The 19,971-nt window shown below is 38.8% G+C and overlaps 1 protein-coding gene and 1 pseudogene across 1 annotated transcript in view; both read right to left on the reverse strand.

Annotated features, from left to right (window-relative positions):
• The window catches only part of CTSS (cathepsin S), a 28,853-nt gene extending 21,809 nt beyond the window's left edge, over window positions 1-7,044 (reverse strand). The window contains exons 1-5 of the mRNA XM_027097619.1: window positions 6,944-7,044; window positions 5,857-5,983; window positions 2,922-3,044; window positions 1,934-2,083; window positions 159-386 (exon numbers count right to left, since the gene is read on the reverse strand). Coding sequence (XP_026953420.1) covers window positions 159-386; window positions 1,934-2,083; window positions 2,922-3,044; window positions 5,857-5,983; window positions 6,944-6,969 — 654 coding nt within the window. The 5' untranslated portion in view covers window positions 6,970-7,044. The remainder of the gene's footprint in view (window positions 1-158; window positions 387-1,933; window positions 2,084-2,921; window positions 3,045-5,856; window positions 5,984-6,943) is intronic.
• On the reverse strand, window positions 6,977-19,767 carry LOC113615356 (serine/threonine-protein phosphatase alpha-2 isoform-like; annotated as a pseudogene).
• Between the last annotated feature and the right edge of the window lie 204 nt (window positions 19,768-19,971).

Consider the following 19,971-nt stretch of genomic DNA (forward strand, 5'->3'; position numbering starts at 1 on the left):
CACACACACACACACACACACACACACACACACACACACACACACACACCAAGCAGCACTGCTTCTCAAGCAATTGGCTTGGTGATAAGTTTAGTACAGTGAGTTGGAGGGATAGCATGAGGTCAAGGGGCGGCACAAAAAGTTTGTTTGTGGCACACCATGGCTTTGTAGGGATAGGAAGCTTCTGAATCGATGCCGTTGTTATCAATGATATATTGGAAAGCCTCTGTCATGAAGCCACCATTGCAGCCTTTATTCCCATATTTTTCAGTTGAGCAATCCACCAGGTTCTGTGCACTCAGGGACACCAGCTTTCCTGTTTTCAGCTTCACTTGTGCTTCCAGGGCTCCCACAGCACTGAAAGCCCAACAAGCACCACAAGCGCCCTAAAACAGAGACAAATTCACAAGGGCAATCACAGAGTCAGTAAGGATGACCTCCATAACACAAACTGGGCAACTCCCAACATGTCAGCACTTTCAGCAGATCCAGGAAGAGCTCCCCCCACTACAGTTTCCTCTTCCCTTAGGCCATGGCAATGAAGACCAAATACTTGATTGTTCTCTGGGCAAGGTCTAACCTTAATAAATATTTACGAATGGCTGAGCTCAGAGCATAATTGCCATATTCAAATATATTAAGAAACAGTACTTACTGAGCATGTACCAAATCCCAGCTATTTTCACCCCATAGTAAGGGAGATAAATGCTAATAGTAAAGTGATTTTTGAGAGGAACTGGGATGATTCCCTTGACCTAAAATGCTCTTCCTTCTGCCAAATAATGCCTGAAACATAAGGTTAGCATTTTCCAGACATTTTTAGCTATAGAATTTTTTTGGTCATAAGATATTTTACAGGGAAGCATAAACAAACAGAAAAACACAAAGTTGCTTTAGTTTAAAAAGGTGCAGAGTGTTCTAAGCCACATCATAATTGTTCTCTCTCTCTCCACCTCATCCCACTCTGCTCTCTAGTGGAAGGAAGCAAATTCAATTTGCCTTTGGTCAAAGCAAAATCACCCCCTAAAATGCAAGCACCCAGAGAAAGGATCTCATTAAGTTATTTATAGTTAACACTTAGATATGTAGTTTATTGGGTCTTCTTATACTTTTGTTTTAGGGAAGCTCCAGTAAGAAACCCAAAACTAGTTGAAAGAAAAATTATCTAGGTGGAAAAGAATAAGAGATTAGCAGTATCATTCACTTCTTAATTTTTCTATTCTTCTTTGGTCACAAGCTGGGGCAGCTGCTCAGGACACTGATTCTTTTCCCTTATCCTGACCTCTAAGGTGATACATGTGTTTTATCCTTAGATATCCCTAACTAATTTAGGATTTTGTAGCTTTCTTTCTTTCTTTTTTTTTTTACAAGCAAATTAAAGGAAATACAAAAACATAGGAACAAATTTATAAAGTCCATATTTCTTATTCTAACAACATAAGCCTAGTCATGAATTAACTTGACCACTACAATTTACAGGCCACCCTTAGCTCTAGTTTTTCCTCTCCTTCAACCCTGAAATTCATAAGTGAGTTGGAGGAATAAACTTCCTGATTGAAATTCTCTCACACACATGATACTATTTCTCAAGTAATCGGCTTGGTGGAGGGTCCAGTGCAGTTGATGGATAGCATGAACGCTAAAGGTCTGTCTTAAAGACCTACTTGCTTAATTTACAGTTTTTTGCTTAGTCTAATATTGATGGCTCTAACCTTTGATGTTCTCAGCACTGTGGGGAATACAAAAAGTATCATATGTGGTCCTGGCCCTTCAGGAGCTCACAATGTAGTTGGGAAGACAAGAATAGCAAACATACTTAGAAAGGAACCTAAGGGACTATGAGATTCACTGCCAGATTATGTAGCTAGACTCAGTATTTAAGGAAGAGAGATCTCTTATCTGGGGTACAGAGGCCTGGGATGACAATACTCACCTGGTATTTCACTTCAGTAACACACCCCTTCTCTCTCCAGTCCAGAGAATCAGGCAATTTCTGATTAGGGTTTGACTTGAAAGTGACATTTCTCTGCCATTGGCTGGGAACTCTCAGGGAACTCATCAAAGATATCACTTCTTCACTGGTCTACAAAGATATATACATAGCTCCTTTCACTTATACCCTTCTTTTCAATATCCTGATAACTGTAACTGTGAATATATTTAACAACTGAGAGAAACAAGTGGTAGCTGTGACTAACATAGGTAACTATCTGGTAGGTGAATTATCTGGGTCTCTTTAGTCTTACACTTTGCCATTGGCATCACAGTTAGGCATTGGGAAGGAGAAGAAGAAAATGATAAAAACTAGGTTACAGAGAGGCAGATTTTTGGTTCAAAGCAAGGCAGAATTTTATAAAAGCGTTGTCTAAAAAGTGGACTAAACTGGTTTTCCTTGTGAGAAAGAATTATAAAAGAGATTCCTGCATTTAATCTACTTAGGGTGTTCCTTTCCAAGGGGTACTATGATTCTTAATTTTGGCCACAGTGAAAAAGTTTTGTAGGGTAGAACAGAATCTAATAACTAATGGGAGATGATTTGTGATATTAAATACCCACACTCCCCCATTAAGAAAGCAAGTGGACCATATTAAATTATAAATTTAGACTTACATAACTATGTTAACTTATTCTAAAATATTTTGAGTAGCCTTTAGGCAATGCTTTCTAGAATTACTAAAAATAAAAGTAACAGTGGTCTGCGAGTTAAAAATACTCCTTTAAAGAAGGGATTTGTCAAGGAAAGTGATCACAGTAGGACCAAAGAAGCAATCTGTACAAATTCTTATGTCCTTGAATTCTGTTTTCTAATTTTATACACATACAGAAAACACTCCTTTGTTGTTTGCCTTCAAATTGCCTTTGGGGAGACAGAAATCCTGTTTATCCAGAGATGAAAATAGGATTATTTATAATTTACCTACCATGTCTCCCAGGTGGTTCATGCCTAGATCATATGAATGCATTCCCATTGAATGCTCTAGATTGTGAAGCATCACAGTTTTTAGATTCTTTTCCCAGATGAGACGCCGTGCTACTTCCTCATTCTAAAATATAAGGAAAAATGTGTTCAATAATGAAAATAAACATATTATGAAGCATTCTATTAAGTGTGGATCTGTTTGGGAGCATACAAATAAACGAATATATCCGATATAACTGGTAAAATTGCACAGTAATCTTAACTCTTCCTCTTAATTGCTCTGATGGTGATTAATATCATTTTAGATATACACAATGAACTTCCTCAATTTGCTAAAAAGTTGTTTTTAGAAGTTGCAGTTTGTTGAAGTATATTCTTTGTAAGTGGTAAACTCACTTAATGATTATAGGTTTTTTAAAAACATTTTCTTGGGCTTCCCTGGTGGCACAGTGGTTGAGAGTCTGCCTGTCGATGCAGGGGACACGGGTTCGCGCCCCGGTCCGGGAAGATCCCACATGCCACGGAGTGGCTGGGCCCGTGAGCCATGGCCGCTGAGCCTGCGCATCCGGAGCCGGTTGCTCCGCAACGGGAGAGGCCACAACAGTGAGAGGCCTGCATACCGCAAAAAAAATAAAAATAAAAAAAAATATATATATTTTCTCTTTTACCCTCACTCTTGAAAAATAGTTTAGCTGATTATAAATTCCTAGCTTTTTTTTTTTTTTTTTTTTTGCAGTACGCGGGCTTCTCACTGTTGCGGCCTTGCGGAGCACAGGCTCCGGACGCGCAGACTCAGCGGCCATGGCTCACGGGCCCAGCTGCTCCGCGGCATGTCGGATCTTCCCAGCCCAGGGCACGAACCCGTGTCCCCTGCATCCGCAGGCGGACTCTCAACCACTGTGCCACCAGGGATGCCCAGAAAGCAGTTTTGACTGGAGGACTCAGGAACATGTTTTTTCGTATCTGGAAAATTCTCAACCAGTATCTCTTCAAATATTGCTTCTCCACCATTCCATCAGATGGAGCCACAAACTCTCTTTCATCTCTTAACCTGCATTTTCATAGTTTTTCCTTTTTATTTTTGTGTGCTGCCTTCTTGATGAATGCCTCAGTACTATCTTTCAGATTGCTGATTCTATCCAGCTCTTTCCAGTCTGGAGTTTATCCCTTTAATTGAGTTCTTATTTCAATGACTATATTTTTTTCATTTCTGAGATTTCTAATTGGATTTCTAATACATTTCACAATTTCTTGTTCATTCATGCAGATGTTATTCCATTATACATAGTTTTAAAAATAATTTTGGTCCTATTATCCTAATTTTATCCAGAGTGAATTCATATTCAGACTGTTGATTTTGTTGCCCTCCAGGAGCTTCATTTACATAGAATGCAAAGTACATGGTGCCTCCTAGAATCGCCGACCCTCACCTCCACCCCCAAGGCCGGAGTTTACGACAAGCCATAGCCCAATGAGCAGTCAGCAATAACTCTTTTCTGCCTCATTTCATTGAGTATTAGAACCCAGGCCTAGGCCCTGGCTCTAGGTAGTAAGTCTGGATGCAGTCACTCTGTCTTGGAGCAAGATTTTACTGTTACCCCAGTAATGGACATGTACAGATATACTTCCAAACCACTAGAGGGAAAAAATGAAATAAAGAAAAAATAAATCTAATGAAGTATAGGAAAGAAAAAAAAGAAGAGAACTTTGAGATACATTTTAATGGTAGGATACTAATCAAAAGTCATTTTCATTCCTCCTGATGGACTAGAATCATTAAAAAGTGAGGTAATATTCATTTAACCAAATAGTAGTGCTAACTGCACATCTAACTCTAGTCAACGCTGAAATTAGAGGTCTGGTCCTAAAGGGGAGTGGGTGAGGGTGAAATTCATCAGTACTAAGAAAACAACTCAGACCATTTTTATACAAAAACCATACATCAAATAAGTAAATATATAATCCTTGCTTACAAACTCAGAAATATTATACAGTTATAGGACTTAGTTATTTGAAGCACCAGGGTTAAAATCTTAAAATCAATCAAGAAGTATGTTTTGAAATAAAAATAAAAGTAAAAACTGGGAAGTGAGAGTCAAGAAATAATATCTGCCAGTGCTTCTCTATGTCAGGGACTGAAAGAGGCCTTTTTTGCTCCTCAGACATGCACTCCTTCCCTCTTGGCCTGGGACTCTCACTTCAGTTTTCTACTTTGCTTGCTCCCTGGCTTCTATCCATTCTCTGCTCAAATGTCACCTTATATGTGAAGCCTTCCCTGACCATTCTATCATATGTATAAAATAATCACTCCCAACCCCTCACAGCCATCACACAGGACCCTTCCAACTCCCCCATGCCTTGCTTTATTTTTCTCTACTTCTTTCCTGTCTCTCCTTTTAGGATATAAGCTCCATAAAAACAGGAACTTTAGGACTTCCCTGGTGGCGCAGTGGTTAAGAATCCTCCTGCCAATGCAGGGGTCACGGGTTTGAGCACTGGTCCAGGGAGAGCCCACATGCTGCGGAGCAACTAAGCCCGTGAGCCACAACTACTGAGCCTGAGCTCTAGAGCCCGTGAGGCACAACTACTGACCCCACATGCCACAACTACTGAAGCCCGCGCGCCTAGAAGCCGTGCTCTGCAACAAGAGAAGCCACCGCAATGAGAAGCCCACGCAACGCAACGAAGAGTAGCCCCCACTCACCACAACTAGAGAAAGCCCGTGCACAGCAACAAAGCCCCAACGCAGCCAAAAAGAAATAAATTTACTTTTTAAAAAAAACAATAGGAACTTTATTTTGTTTCCTGTTGTATCTCTAGTACCAAGAACAGAATCTGGCAAGAGAGGAGTGTGTAACATTTATTGAAAACACTGCTTGTCACAATATGTAGGGTACTTGAGTAAAAGCAAATTGCTCAAGTGGCAGCCCATCTACCTGTTCCTTGTATTGTTTCCCATAGGTTTTCTTCCAGAGATCCCAGTGATGATCCAGAGTGGAATCTCTGTGCTGTTGTGCCATCACAGAGGAGCACAGCAGGAGCACCCACACCAGCCATTTCATTCTGTTAAAGGAAAGGTAACATAGGAAGAGTAGCTGTTAGCTGCATCTATTGTGACCATATTTTTTTCACAACAAAAAGTAGGAATGCAGAGTCTGTCAAGGGGACAGAATATTACAAAGCAGAATTATGCAGGAAACTTTCTGGATTATACAGTGACAGGGAGTAATGCAGATTTTTGTCTGAAATACCACTTCCAATTCTTAGTAGCACTTTAAAAGTGATTTTCAAAAAGTTTCCTGATATCTGGTAAGCCAAATTTACATCTAAGTTTGGGGGGATGTGGAGATGAGGAAGCAGGGACTTGACAGGATTTGACAACAAATCTAACCAAGGGAAATCCTCTTTCCTCCTTTCCAGAAAAAAAAAAAAATCCTTAAGAAGAAGGCATACCTTTGAAAAATCAGTTTATCTTCATAATTTTTGAATACACAAGCTCCTCTTAACTGGTCTATCCACAACCTTCAGAGATAGTTAAAAGACAACTCCTGTGTATTGCTTTCCCATACTTGGATCATTTTTACCTTTTAACCTTTCTTTTCCCCTAAAAATCAAAATATCTATTTCAAAAGAAGAGGTTAACTGCTTTTGAAAACACCACTTGTATATTTAATACAAAGAGACTTCAACAGAAATTCAGTGACTAACTCCCTCAAACTGGATTCTACTTTCTTTTCCACTTTTTAAAATTCAAAACAGCTGGATTTTTAACCATGTAACTCTTCAAATTATATTCCAAAGAAAGCTATGTGTCCGCCTCAGGCTTTAGATGTTTAAGCAGACATTAACTTTTCAAAAATAGACTCTTTTTAGTCAAAAAAAGAAGAGGCAAATTGAGCAACAATGATTTTTGTAGATTACTTCCTGTAACAAACGATGTAAAACCTGGCAGGCAGAGTAAGCTAAAAACACAAATGAAGGATTTAAGGACCAAGTAGGAGAAAAAGAACAGACAGTACGTACATGATAGAACCAGCAGGTGCTCCCATACTAAGAATGCTTGATGGTGGGCTCTCTCCAAAGATTTCAAAGGCAGCAAGAGACTTCAGTTAAAGTGACTTTAAAAATAAATTGGAACTTGTCACATGAGGTATCCACAATGAGGAAGTGAACTTTCATTTCAGTTTCATTTAAAATCTAACTAGATTTGCTACATCTGGCTCTCTTGCTGCAGTTTTGGAGATAAAGCAGGTGCAGTAAACCATCAAAAAGAGCCCCCAGTAGAGGAGATCAGTAGAAAAAGCTCAGCAAAATAACACCAGTACATGTTTACCCTTTAATTTTTCATCATTTTGATTATTCACTTTACCTAGAAACAACAATTTTCAGATGGAAAACTTTAGCTATGAAGAGATTAGGATTAAGTTCCTGAAATCCCAGCTTCCTCCATGATTTCCTAGGAAAATCCACCTTATTCTTTTTAACACAACTCATCCATGATCTACTGTTGTCTAATTCTCACCCAGGTGAGAATTCCCATTTATACATGGGTCAGTTTCTGAGCCCACCGATCTGTTTTTTTAATCTATTGTCCCTTCAATACAGTTTTAATTAAAATAGCTTTGAATATGTCTCGATGTCTAATAGGGTAAGTTACCCCTGCCACTCCTATGTTTGTTCTTCTTTTTCAAAGTTGTCTTAACATTTTGTGCCTGTTAACTTTTCCATATGAGTTTTAAAAATCAGTTTATCAAGCTTCCTGAAAAATTCTGAGTTTTTATTTAAATTGATATATTTATATTAAATTACTATATGTATTATAAATAAAGTTTAATACACATACATATAGATAAATTTGTGGAGACTCAGTATCATTACAATGTTGAATATTCTTACCTGTAGCAGACATTTTCATGTTTGTAGCCATCTAGCTTTTTAAATTTTTATTTATTCATTTATTTTTTAAAAAGATTTTTATTTATTTATTTTGGCTGCACTGGGTCTTAGTTGCGGCGCGCGGGATCTTCATTGCGGCATGTGGACTCTTAGTTGAGGCATGCGGACTCTTAGTTGCAACATGCGAACTAAGTTGTGGCATGCATGTGGGATCTAGTTCCCTGACCAAGGATTAAACCCAGGTCCCCTGCACTGGGGGCATGGAGTCTTACCCACTGGACCACCAGGGAAGTCCCCCATCTAGTTTTTTTTTTAAAAAGATTTTTATTATGGAAAACAATTTTTTTAACATCTTTATTGGAGTATAATTACTTTACAATGTTGTGTTAGCTTCTGCTGTATAACAAAGTGAATCAGCTATATGTATACATATATCCCCATATCCCCTCCCTCTTGCGTCTCCCTCCCACCCCTCTAGGTGGTCACAAAGCACCGAGCTGATCTCCCGGTGCTCTGCGGCTGCTTCCAAGTAGCTATCTATTTTACATTTGGTAGTGTATATATGTCCATGCCACGCTCTCACTTCATCCCAGCTTACCCTTCCCCCTCCCCGTGTCCTCAAGTCCATTCTCTACATCTACGTCTTTATTCCTGTCCTGCCCCTAGGTTTAGCAGAACCATTTTTTTTTTAGATTCCATATATATGTGTTAGCATACGGTATTTGTTTTTCTCTTTCTGACTTACTTCACTCTGTATGACAGACTCTAGGTCCATCCACCTCACTACAAATAACTCAATTTCATTTCTTCTTATGGCTGAGTAAAATTCCATTGTATATATGTGCCACATCTTCTATATCCATTCATCTGTCGATGGACATTTAGGTTGGCACCATGTCCTGGCTATTGTAAATAGTGCTGCAATGAACACTGGGGTACATGTCTCTTTTTGAATTATGGTTTTCTCAGGGTGTATGCCCAGTAGTGGGATTGCTGGGTCATATGGTAGTTCTATTTTTAGTTCTTTAAGGAATCTCCATACTGTTCTCCACAGTGGCTGTATCAATTTACATTCCCACCAACAGCGCAAGAAGGTTCCCTTTTCTCCATACCCTCTCCAGCATTTATTGTTTGTAGATTTTTTGATGATGGCCATTCTGACTGGTGTGAGGTGATACCTCATTGTGGTTTTGATTTGCATTTCTCTAATGATTAGTGATGCTGAGCATCTTTTCATGTGTTTGTTGGCAATCCGTATATTTCTTTGGAGAAAAGTCTACTTAGGTCTTGCACCAATTTTTTGATTGAGTTGTTTGTTTTTTTTGATATTGAGCTCCATGAGCTGCTTGTATATTTTGGAGATTAATCCTTTGTCAGTTGCTTCATTTGCAAATATTTTCTCCCATTCTGAGGGTTGCTTTTTCATCTTGTTTATGGTTTCCTTTGCTGTGCAAAAGCTTTGAAGTTTCATTAGGTCCCATTTGTTTATTTTTGTTTTTATTTCCATTTCTCTAGGAGGTGGGTCAAAAAGGATCTTGCTGTGATTTATGTCATAGAGTGTTCTACCTATGTTTTCCTCTAATAGTTTTATAGTGTCTGGCCTTACATTTAGGTCTTTAATCCATTTTGAGTTTATTTTTGTGTATGGTGTTAGGAAGTGTTCTAATTTCTACATGTAGCTGTCCAGTTTTCCCAGCACCACTTATTGAAGAGGTTGTCTTTTCTCCATTGTATATTCTTGCCTCCTTTCAAAGATAAGGTGACCATATGTGCGTGGGTTTATCTCTGGGTTTTCTATCCTGTTCCATTGATCTATATTTCTGTTTTTGTGCCAGTACCATATTGTCTTGATTACTGTGGCTTTGTAGTATAGTCTGAAGTCAGGGAGTCTGATTCCTCCAGCTCCGTTTTTCTTTCTCAAGATTGCTTTGGCTATTCGGGGTCTTTTGTGTTTCCATACAAATTGTAAAAATTTTTGTTCTAGTTCTGTGAAAAGTGCCATTGGTAGTTTGACAGGGATTGCATTGAATCTTTAGATTGCTTTGGTAGTATAGTCATTTTCACAATGTTGATTCTTCCAATCCAGGAACATGGTATATCTCTCCACATGTTGGTATCATCTTTAATTTCTTTCATCAGTGTCTTATAGTTTTCTGCATACAGGTCTTTTGTCTTCTTAGGTAGGTTTATTCCTAGGTATTTTATTCTTTTTGTTGTGATGGTAAATGGGAGCAGTAATAGCAAAATGAACACCCGTGAGACCATTATCCTGTTTCAAAAATTATCAATACGTGGCCAGTCTTGCTTTATTTACCCTCCCACTACCCAGATTATTTTGAACCAAATACTAGATATCAGATTCTTTCAGATGTAAATATTCCAGTGTGTATCTCTAAAACATAAAGACTCTGAAATAAATGAAACCCCAATACCATGATTACATCTAAAATAAATTAACAATAATTTCTTAATGTCCTCAAACATGCCAGTATTTACATTTCCCTATCTTATACATTTTAAAAAATGGTTTGTTTGAATTGCAATCCAAATAAGGTCCATACATTGCAAAACCATTGAGTTTTTCTTGTATCATTATGAATTCATGGATTTAACCAAATTTTATGTGCTTCAATTCAATGCAGTTTTATCCTTATTGATATTCATATTGTCCCATCTTTGGTCAGTGAAAACATTCAAATTGGCTTCTGAATCCTGAGTCTCTGTGTTTGGCATGAGATTAGTGCTCTTTAATAGATTCTTTTCTTTCTAACATGACAACCCATTGCAGGCTTATGTTGAACAGTTCCGGCCTAGAGAGCTCCCTTTGCCTTTCCATCATGTGAGGACACAGCGAAAAGACAGCCATCTGTGAACCGGGAAGAGGGCCTCACCAGACACTGAATCTGCCAGTGTCTTGATCTTAGACTTCCCAGCCTCCACAACTGTGAGAAATAAATTTCTGTCATTTATAAGCCACCCAGTTTACGGTATTTTGTTATAGAAGTCCAAACAGACCAAGACAACTATCCTCACATAAATCTTACACTCAAAGCAGGTAGTTTTCTTCATGTTTCCAGGACATTTATGCTTATTATCCTCTGCACTCTTCACTCACTTTATTATTATAACAGTCCTAGCTAACATTTGTTGGATGCGCCAATTATATGCCAGTGAGCATGCTATACTCTTCATATATTATTATTTAATCTTTACAACACTGTGAGGTAGGACAAATATTATCCTCATTTTACAGAGGGGAAATTAAAGTTCTGAGAGGCTGTATAGTTTGTTCAAGAGGACAGAACTGGTGCTGACCTGGGATTGAACCCAGTTTTAAAGTAGTACTTTCCCAACAGAATCATTTTGCTTCCCACTGTCTGGAATTTCCTTCCCTCATCTCTGCCTCTTGAGATCCTGCTCCTCCTTCATGGCCCATCTCAAAAGATACCTCTTTCAAAAAAACCTTTCTTTATCCCCAACTTAATGTCTCTTTTTGAGCCTCTACAGTACTTTGAGGCTCTCTTATGGCAAACTCAAAGACTCTGAGACCAGAAAAATCATCCTCTTAATTCTCTACTTAATTTATGTCTTTGTCATACAAGTCTACCTGTTGGCCCCTTAAGTACAGGAGTTATGTATATCTTACTCTTCTTTGTATCCTTCACAGTATAGAATGCAATGATATAGTTAGTAGGCACTGAATAAATATTTACTGACAAGATTTAAATTATTTCAACAATCTTCAATCCAGTCTACCTTGCAATCTCATTCTGTACATCACTGCCAAATTGTTCTCTTAAAACACATTTTTAGGGACTTCGCTGGTGGCGCAGTGGTTAAGAATCCGCCTGCTAATTCAGAGGACACAGGTTCAAGCCCTGGTCCGGGAAGATCCCACATGCTTCAGAGCAACCAAGCCTGTATGCCACAACTACTGAGCCTGCGCTCTAGAGCCTGCAAGCCACAACTACTGAGCCCATGTGCCACAACTACTGAAGCCCACGCGCCTAGAGCCCATGCTCTGCAACAAAGAGAAGCCACTCAATGAGAAGCCCGCACACCGCAACAAAGAGTAGACCCCACCTGCAGCAACTAGTGCACAGCAACGAAGACCCAATGCAGCCAAAAATAAATAAATAAATAAATAAAATAAAAAACACCACATTTAATCAAGCTATTTTCTACAAACGCTCTCTGTTGCCTGCTGCATTTCCCCACAATCTGGCCCATCCTTAGGCACTTAATTCAATTTAGAGTAGATTTTTTTAAACTTTCACCCTCTGTTGTAGTCAAGCTGGTCTCATGGGCCCCCACATTGCACGGTCATTCGTGTCTTTCTGAAATGACTCTCTCTATTCCTTGGCCTCTCTACTTTGCAAGTTCTACTTCAAGTATCGCCTTTCCCAGTCTTCTCTGACTACCTCACCATCTTCCATTTCTATATACTTTTTTAAAATTTAATTTTTATTTTATATTAGAGTATATTTGATTTACAGTGTTGTGTTAGTTTCAGGTGTACAGCAAAGTGATTCAGTTATACATACACATATATTCTATATACTTTTTTTTTTTGAGGTATGCGGGCCTCTCACTGTTGTGGCCTCTCCTGTTGCGGAGCACAGGCTCCGGACGCACAGGCTCAGCGGCCATGGCTCACGGGCCCAGCCGCTCCGCGGCATGTGGGATCTTCCCGGACCAGGGCACGAACCCACGTCCCCTGCATCGGCAGGCAGACTCTCAACCACTGCACCACCAGGGAAGCCCATATATTCTATATACTTTTAAGAAACAAATTGTACCATGCAGTTTTGAACTTATTCTCTATTTGCATCACATAAGATGGTTTCATCTCACCAGCTGACTTGAGAATACAGGATCCTGTCTTACTTATCTTTGTATTCTGTTTAATACATGTTTAGGCAAAAACAAATAAATATTTATTGGATTAATTTTCTAATTATAATCTTCTACATGTTTTATCTTCACTTCTGATTCATCACCCATTCGGCCATGGCTTCTAAGGCTTTTAGCCTTAGGTTTCTCTGCTTCTTTTGCTCTCCTCTTCATATATAAAAGTCTGTAAACAATCATACTACAGTATTTAAAAACATTAGGGGAACACATCATTATATAGTCTATCCTCAGGTACACTTAGTGCATTTCATAAAATTAAAACTCATTCTGCAACATTCTAAACCTGTAAATTGGATTTTTGCACATTAGTTTCCTTTGAAATGGGGCAAACTTGCTGTTGCAAATTTAACTAGAGATTTTTTTTTTTAAAGAGAGGAAATCTGCAGTAGTACAGTACTTAATCTTCTCTAGAATGCTGCCTCCCTTCCATCACAGATGAGGAAACATTTCCTGAATGATATCAAAAAGGAAAATGAAAGCCAAATAAGGAAGCCTAGTGCCTTCTCCAGGTTTTTTTTTTTAATTAATTAATTTAATTATTTATTTTTATTTTTGGCTGCATTGGGTCTTCATTGCTGTGCTAGGGCTTTCTTTGGTTACGGCGAGCAGGGGCTACTCTTCCTTGCGGTGTGCGGGCTTCTCATTACGGTGGCTTCCCTTGTTGGGACATGGGCTCTAGGTGTGTGGGCTTCAGTAGTTGTGGCATGTGGGCTCAGTAGTTGTGGCTAACGGGCTTAGTTACTCCGCAGCATGTAGGATCTTCCTGGGCCAGGGCTTGAACCTGTGTCCCTTGCACTGGCAGGCAGATTCTTAACCACTGCACCACCAGGGAAATCCCCCTTCTCCAGGGTTTAAAGTCACCATCTCTCAGGCTTATGGACCCTGAAAGTTAGCTGCTTCAAGTTTCTTTGAGGAACTATCTTACTTGGTCTTAAAGAAAAGAACTCTGAATTTTAGGATGAGGCTGATGTTAGTTTTACTCTCTGTTAATTTACCCAAGTGACTAACTTTATGCTAGGAATTTAATAACGTACATTATTTTTATAGTTAAGATAGCTCGCTTGTTACTGACCCTTTTGCCCAAGAAGTACACAAATGTGAGATGAAGAACACCCTTAATAGAGTATAGGAGACTAGAAAATTAATTAATTATCTAGTTTATATTTTCTGAAGAAAGAAAATAGGATTCTTGAATCATTGGGAAAGATAGGAATGTTTTAATTGAAAACATACGGTATTTCTAATACTTTCTGTATAGATTATCTGCTTGGTGCATTATTCTGGAGATATTTGATCCCAATAGACATCCCCCATTATCCTGGGTGCCTCTCTCTGTCACGTGGCAATGTGTGCTCAAAGAAGGAAGGTTAATTTTATTAAGAGATCAAAACAAGACATAACTCAGGAGTACTGGGGTGCCACAGATAAGACCCTTCCCCCAACAAATGTATAACAATTGTGACACACTTGTGTCACAAGGTAACACAAGGTAAGTCACAAGAAATTTGTTAGTAATGATAAAGTGTCAAAATTTGCAAGTGACACAATTAAAAATTAGAGTAGATTAAGGTTATCTCTGTAATAACATCACTTTGATATAAGTAAACTTCAATATGCTTTCTGGGAGAGGATAGGGGGGTTTATAGATAGCTACCAGAGACTGACATTATTTTGTGAGTGTATCCATGGAAATGTGTCACAAATGTGAATATCAGTCTTCTCTATAGAGGCGGAGAACACTTGAGCTAAAGCATGTCTTTAAGTGTATATTATTTGCCACCTAGCCTCCATTTCCTCTTCTTGTGGCAATAGCATCCTGATTTTAAAATGGGGAACTCCCCCCCACACACACACACGGGATTAAGAGAGAAGCAACATTCTCCCCTAGTTCCAGTGGTACGTGTAGGTCCCAAGGCTAGCCCATCAGAGCTTTGTATCCTTCTGGCTACAGTGACTAGGAAAAAAAATCTTTGGCTGTGGGAACTAGCAGAAGGAATTGAACCAAAGGCTACTGAGCTGTCACAGAAACTAGTGCCAAAGAATCCCTAAGCCTAACAGTCTATTGCCTTTCTAGGCTCCCAACTTGTACCACAGCTAAAGTTGAGTAGTCCATCTCCAGAAAAGGCATTTACTCCATGCCCACCTCTGGTATAGCCATGGAGAATAAGGACAAGCAAGACCATCTATCTAGCAGGAAAAAACAGGGGCCATGGTGGCAGTAAGGAAGATTCCCACAGAGAACAAATTTGGAGGTTCCCAATTGGCTGGCCAAAAAACTCACTCCACCCCCAGGGAGGGAGTCTTCCGTATTCCTGCCTAGTTGGTATAAGGTATGCTATGGATCAATGATAACTGTGAACTATTTTTTCATCCATTCTCCCCTTTCCAGAATTAGACTTTCACTGTAGTTATACTATTTCTTCTTCTCCATCATTTTTAAGATAGCTTAGATATAGATAACTTAAGTTTTAGGTTGCCAGGCCTCAAGGGGCCATATCCAAACTTGACGAGGAAGACTATATACATCAGCCAAAAATTCTGGTCTTGGAGCTGAACACAGTAACCAGATAAGGCCCTGGGTTGTCTCACTGGGGAGGGAACTTTGGTAAGCACTTTTTAATGTAGGTATGAACATTTTTTAACAACCATTCACCCCTTACTTCCTTTCCAACAGAATTCTAATCTTGTTTAGAGAAATGCTCTCCACAGGGCCATGGGCTAAAATGAAGTCAGAGAGGTAAGCTGGAACCAGATCATACTTGTAGGTCGCTTAAGAATTTTGTATTATATTCTAAATTCACTAAAATATAAGCTCCATGAGGTCATGGATTTTTGTCACTGTCCCAGAACAGTCTAGCATGTTAAATAAATGAAAGTATGATGGAAGGGCTTTGCACAGGGGAGTGATATGACTTGCTTGCTGTCCAGAGAATAGACTGTAGTGTGCCTACAGTAGAGGAAGTGTAGTGTGGAAGTAGGGAAGTTAGTAGTCCTACCACAGAATCTAGGGGAGAAGTGACGGGGACTTAAACTGGAGGGTGTGGGTTGTGGTGGATGTAAAGTCGTGGCCAGATTCATATTATATTTTGAAGACAGAGGGACGGAATTTTCTAATATGGATTGTAAGAGAAGCGGAAAAGACAGGAATAACAACAAAACAGTTGTTATTAAACATGCAGCAATGTTTAATTCAAAATCACATGGCTAGATAATAAAGCTTTAACTAGTTACTAGAACTTCTCTCTTTGGTTCTTTTTTTTATTGTAGTAAAAAATACATAACATAAAATTTACCATTTTAGCTATTTTTAAGTATGCAATTAAGTGGCATTAAGTACATTCACAATATTGTATAATTATTGCCACAGTCTATTTCCAGAACTTTTTTTTAAAAAAAAATAGACTTTGTTTTTTAGAATAGTTCTAGGTTCACAGCAAAATTGAGCTGAAAGTACAAAGAGTTCCAATATACTCCTCGACCCCACATACTCATAACCTCCCTCATTTAGAAATTGTTCATCATTCCAAACAGAAAATTTACACCCTTTAAGAAATAACTCCCTATTTTGCCCCCCCCGAAGCCCCTGGTAATACCTCTAGTCTATTCTACTTTCTGTCTCTATGAATTAGTCTATTTTAAATGCCTCATGTAAGTAGAATCATTTGTCCTTTTGTGTTTGGCTTATTTCACTTATGTTTGCACTGTTCTTACATGTTGTAGTATGTATCAACACTTCATTCCTTTTTAAGGCTGAATAATATTCCATTGTGTGTATATACCACATTTTGTTAATCCATTCATCTGGTGATGAACACTTTGTTTTTACCTTTTGGCTATTGTGAATTATGCTGCTAAGAACACTGGTGTACAAGTATCTGTCTGAGTCCATGTTTTCAATTCTTTTGGATGTATATCTAGGAGTGAAATTGCTAGATCAATATTGTAATTTTATAGGGAATTCCCTGGCGGTCCAATGGTTAGGACTCCATGCTCTCCTGCCAAAGACCGGGGTTCGATCCCTCGTTGGAGAATTGGATCCCACAAGCCCAGCAGCATGGCAAAAAAAAAAAAAAAGGTAATTCTATGTTTAACTTTGGGGGGAAGCTTCAAAACCACAACAGTTGCACCACTTTATCTTCCCACCAGCAATGTACCAGAGTTCCAATTTTTCCACATCCTTCCCACACTTGCTATTGTTTGCTTTTCTTGTAATAGCCACCATAATGGGTGTGAAGTAATATCTCATCGTGGTTTTGATTTGCATTTCTCTAAAGGCTAGTGATGAGCATAGTTTCACGTGCTTATTGACTATTTGTCCATCTTTGGAGAAAAGTCTGTTCAAATCCTTTGCCCATTTCTGCATTGGGTTTTTTGAGTTGTAGCTCTTTATATATTCCGGATATTACTTTTAAAGTCAGATATATGATTTACAGACATTTTCTCTTATTTCGTGGGTTGTCTTTTGACTCTCTTGAGTCACTTTAAGTGTCTCACTTGAGACACTTTAATGCACAAAAGTTCTAAATTTTGATGAAGTCCAATTTATTTTGTTGCTGCTTGTACTTGTGGTGTCATGTCTAAGACAAGGTCAGGAAGACCCTATGTTTTTTCCTAAGAGTTTTATAGTTTTAGCTCTTATATTTAGTTTTTTTAAACCATTTGGAATTTTTATATATGGTGTGAGGTACCACTCCAACTTCATTCTTTTACATGTTGTCATCCAGTTGTCCCAGCGCCATTTGTTGAAAAGACTATTCCTTTCCCTGTCAAATTGTCTTGGCACCCTTGCTGAAACTTAACTGAACATAAATAAAAGAGTTTATTTCTGTATTCTTAATTCTATTCCATTGATCTATAAATCTATCCTTATGCCAGTAATACATGGTCTTGGTTACTACTGTTGGTTTGTAGTAAGTTTAGAAACTGGGAAGTATATTCTTTTTCAAGAAATTTATTCTTTCAACTCTATTCTTTTTCAAGATTGTTTTGGCTATTCTGGATCCCTTTAATGTTCATATGAATTTTAGGGTCAGCATGTCAATTTCTACAAAGAAGCCAGCTAGGATTTTTTTTTTATCCAATAGTATGCATTTTATGACAATAACAGGAACAGATTGGGCACCCTAGGGCTCTCTTTATATCCTAAAGAAAATGAGCATTTACATTATTCATGGGCTGTACTGAATTAAAAAAAGATCAGTTGTACACTCACCCCTTAGACAGGATAAACTGTCCTGGGGTGTACAGCTTTAACACCTTCATTAAAGTTGTTTGCAAAAGGAACAAAGAACTAAACAAAACAAAACATTTTTCCTTGGGAGTGGAGAGTCATTTGCTATTATAACCAGCAAATACCATTTATTAAGTCAAAAATGGAAGGGGGCAGGGCCACAAACACTATTTGAGCAAGCTGACCAACACACATTACAGTTTTAAAAATGAAGGTTATATACTGTATATTATAAGTCCCAACAAAGAGTGTCAAAATGACATCTATTTCTTTGCTTGCTTTGTGATCATACCTCTTGGAGGTGTTACGGGTTCTCGTGGCATCTGGCTTCTTCTTCTCTGCAGGCTTTAAAATCTGAAAAGAACACATTAGTGTTTCAACCACACTCATCATGGCACCCACATCGTCAAACTCTCCACAATAATTGGGTGCAGAAAGCAGAGTGACCAACTGCCTCTTTGCAAAATAAAATTCATATCCATCTTCAACCACCAAATGGGCTCTACATGTAAGATCTAAATCATGCTTATGGAGAAATTTTGCAACCACTTCTGTACCAAATGTGAAGAACACTCCTCTGTCATTTTCACCCCAGCCTAAGACACCTTTATTGGCATCAGACCACAAAAGATCACAAGGAAGACCTTGATCTGGTACATCAGTTGGTCGAATAATTCTCTGAATCTGCTCCATAGATTGAAGATCTGGTGATAAACCTCCATGACAGCAGAATATTTTCTCATGCACCAAGGCTGCTATCCATAAACAGTTAAAGCAGACTGTGAAAGTTTTCCATAGTTTAATGTTATATCTTCTTCTACATTCATCATAAAATCCATAAATTCTATTGATGCTGGCACATTCACGGTTTCCTCTAAGAAGAAAAAATTCTCGGAATATTTGATTTTGTAAGCCAGTAAGAGGCAGATAGTCTCCAATGAGACTTTCCCCTGTCCACATAGTCCCCAAGAAACAGGTAATTGCTTTCTGGAGGGAAACCACCATACTCAAAAAGGTGAAGCAACTCATAGTATTGCCCATGGATATCACCACATATTTTGAGTGGTGCTTCAAGTTCTAGTAGGATAGGCTGACTGAGAAAGACCTCTCCAGACTTTAAGCACAGTCCTCTGATTTCATTCTCCTGTAGCTACATATTCTTACCAGGCTTGGACCCTCTCACTTTCAGCGGCCGTTGGATGATGCTGTCGATGTTGTTTATCTGTATCCGCCATCGCCTTCCCGCCGCCGACCCTGCAGCAGCAGCGCAGCCGCCGTCTCGCGCCCGGGATTCACATCTCCCTTCCCACGCCACGAGCACAGAGATGGTGGTGGCGCAGGTGGCAGAAGCCATGGCTGGATCCGCCCCCTGTGCAATCGCCCCGCTCCCTGCTTCATCTTTATTTCCCCAGAGGAACCACGAGAGCGAAGCCAGCTAGGATTTTGATAGGGATTGTTTTGGACCTATAGATCAATCAATTTTGCAGAGTATTGACATCTTAATATTATCTTGTAGTCCATGAACATGCAATGTCTTTCCATTTTTTTAGGTCTTCTGAATTTCTTTCCAACAGTGTTTTGTAGTTTTCAGAGTATAAGTTTTGCACTTCTTTTTTTCTTTCTTCTTTTTTTAATTGAGGTATAATTGACATACAACATTACATTAGTTTCAGATGTACAACGTCATGATTCAACATCTGTATGGATTGCAAAATAATCACCACAATAAATCTAGTTCACATCCATCACCATACACAGTTACATAATTTTTTTTTCTAGTGATGAAAACTTTTAAGATCTACTTTCTTAGCAACTTCCAAATATGCAATACAGTATTATTAACTATAGTTGTTATCCTGTACATTATATCCCCATGAGGCAGGAGATAGATGGGCTCCAGGTTAGACATTTACAACTGGCCGCCTATTTATATTTCTTGGGGCGAGAAAAAGACGAGCTTCAGGTCGGACACTCACAACTAGCCTCCTGTTTGCATTTCCTGAGACAGGAG

This window comes from Aethalodelphis obliquidens, unplaced genomic scaffold (assembly GCF_003676395.1).
Source record: "Aethalodelphis obliquidens isolate GAN/ISIS:26980383/991018 unplaced genomic scaffold, ASM367639v1 scaffold116, whole genome shotgun sequence".
NCBI lineage: Eukaryota > Metazoa > Chordata > Mammalia > Artiodactyla > Delphinidae > Aethalodelphis > Aethalodelphis obliquidens.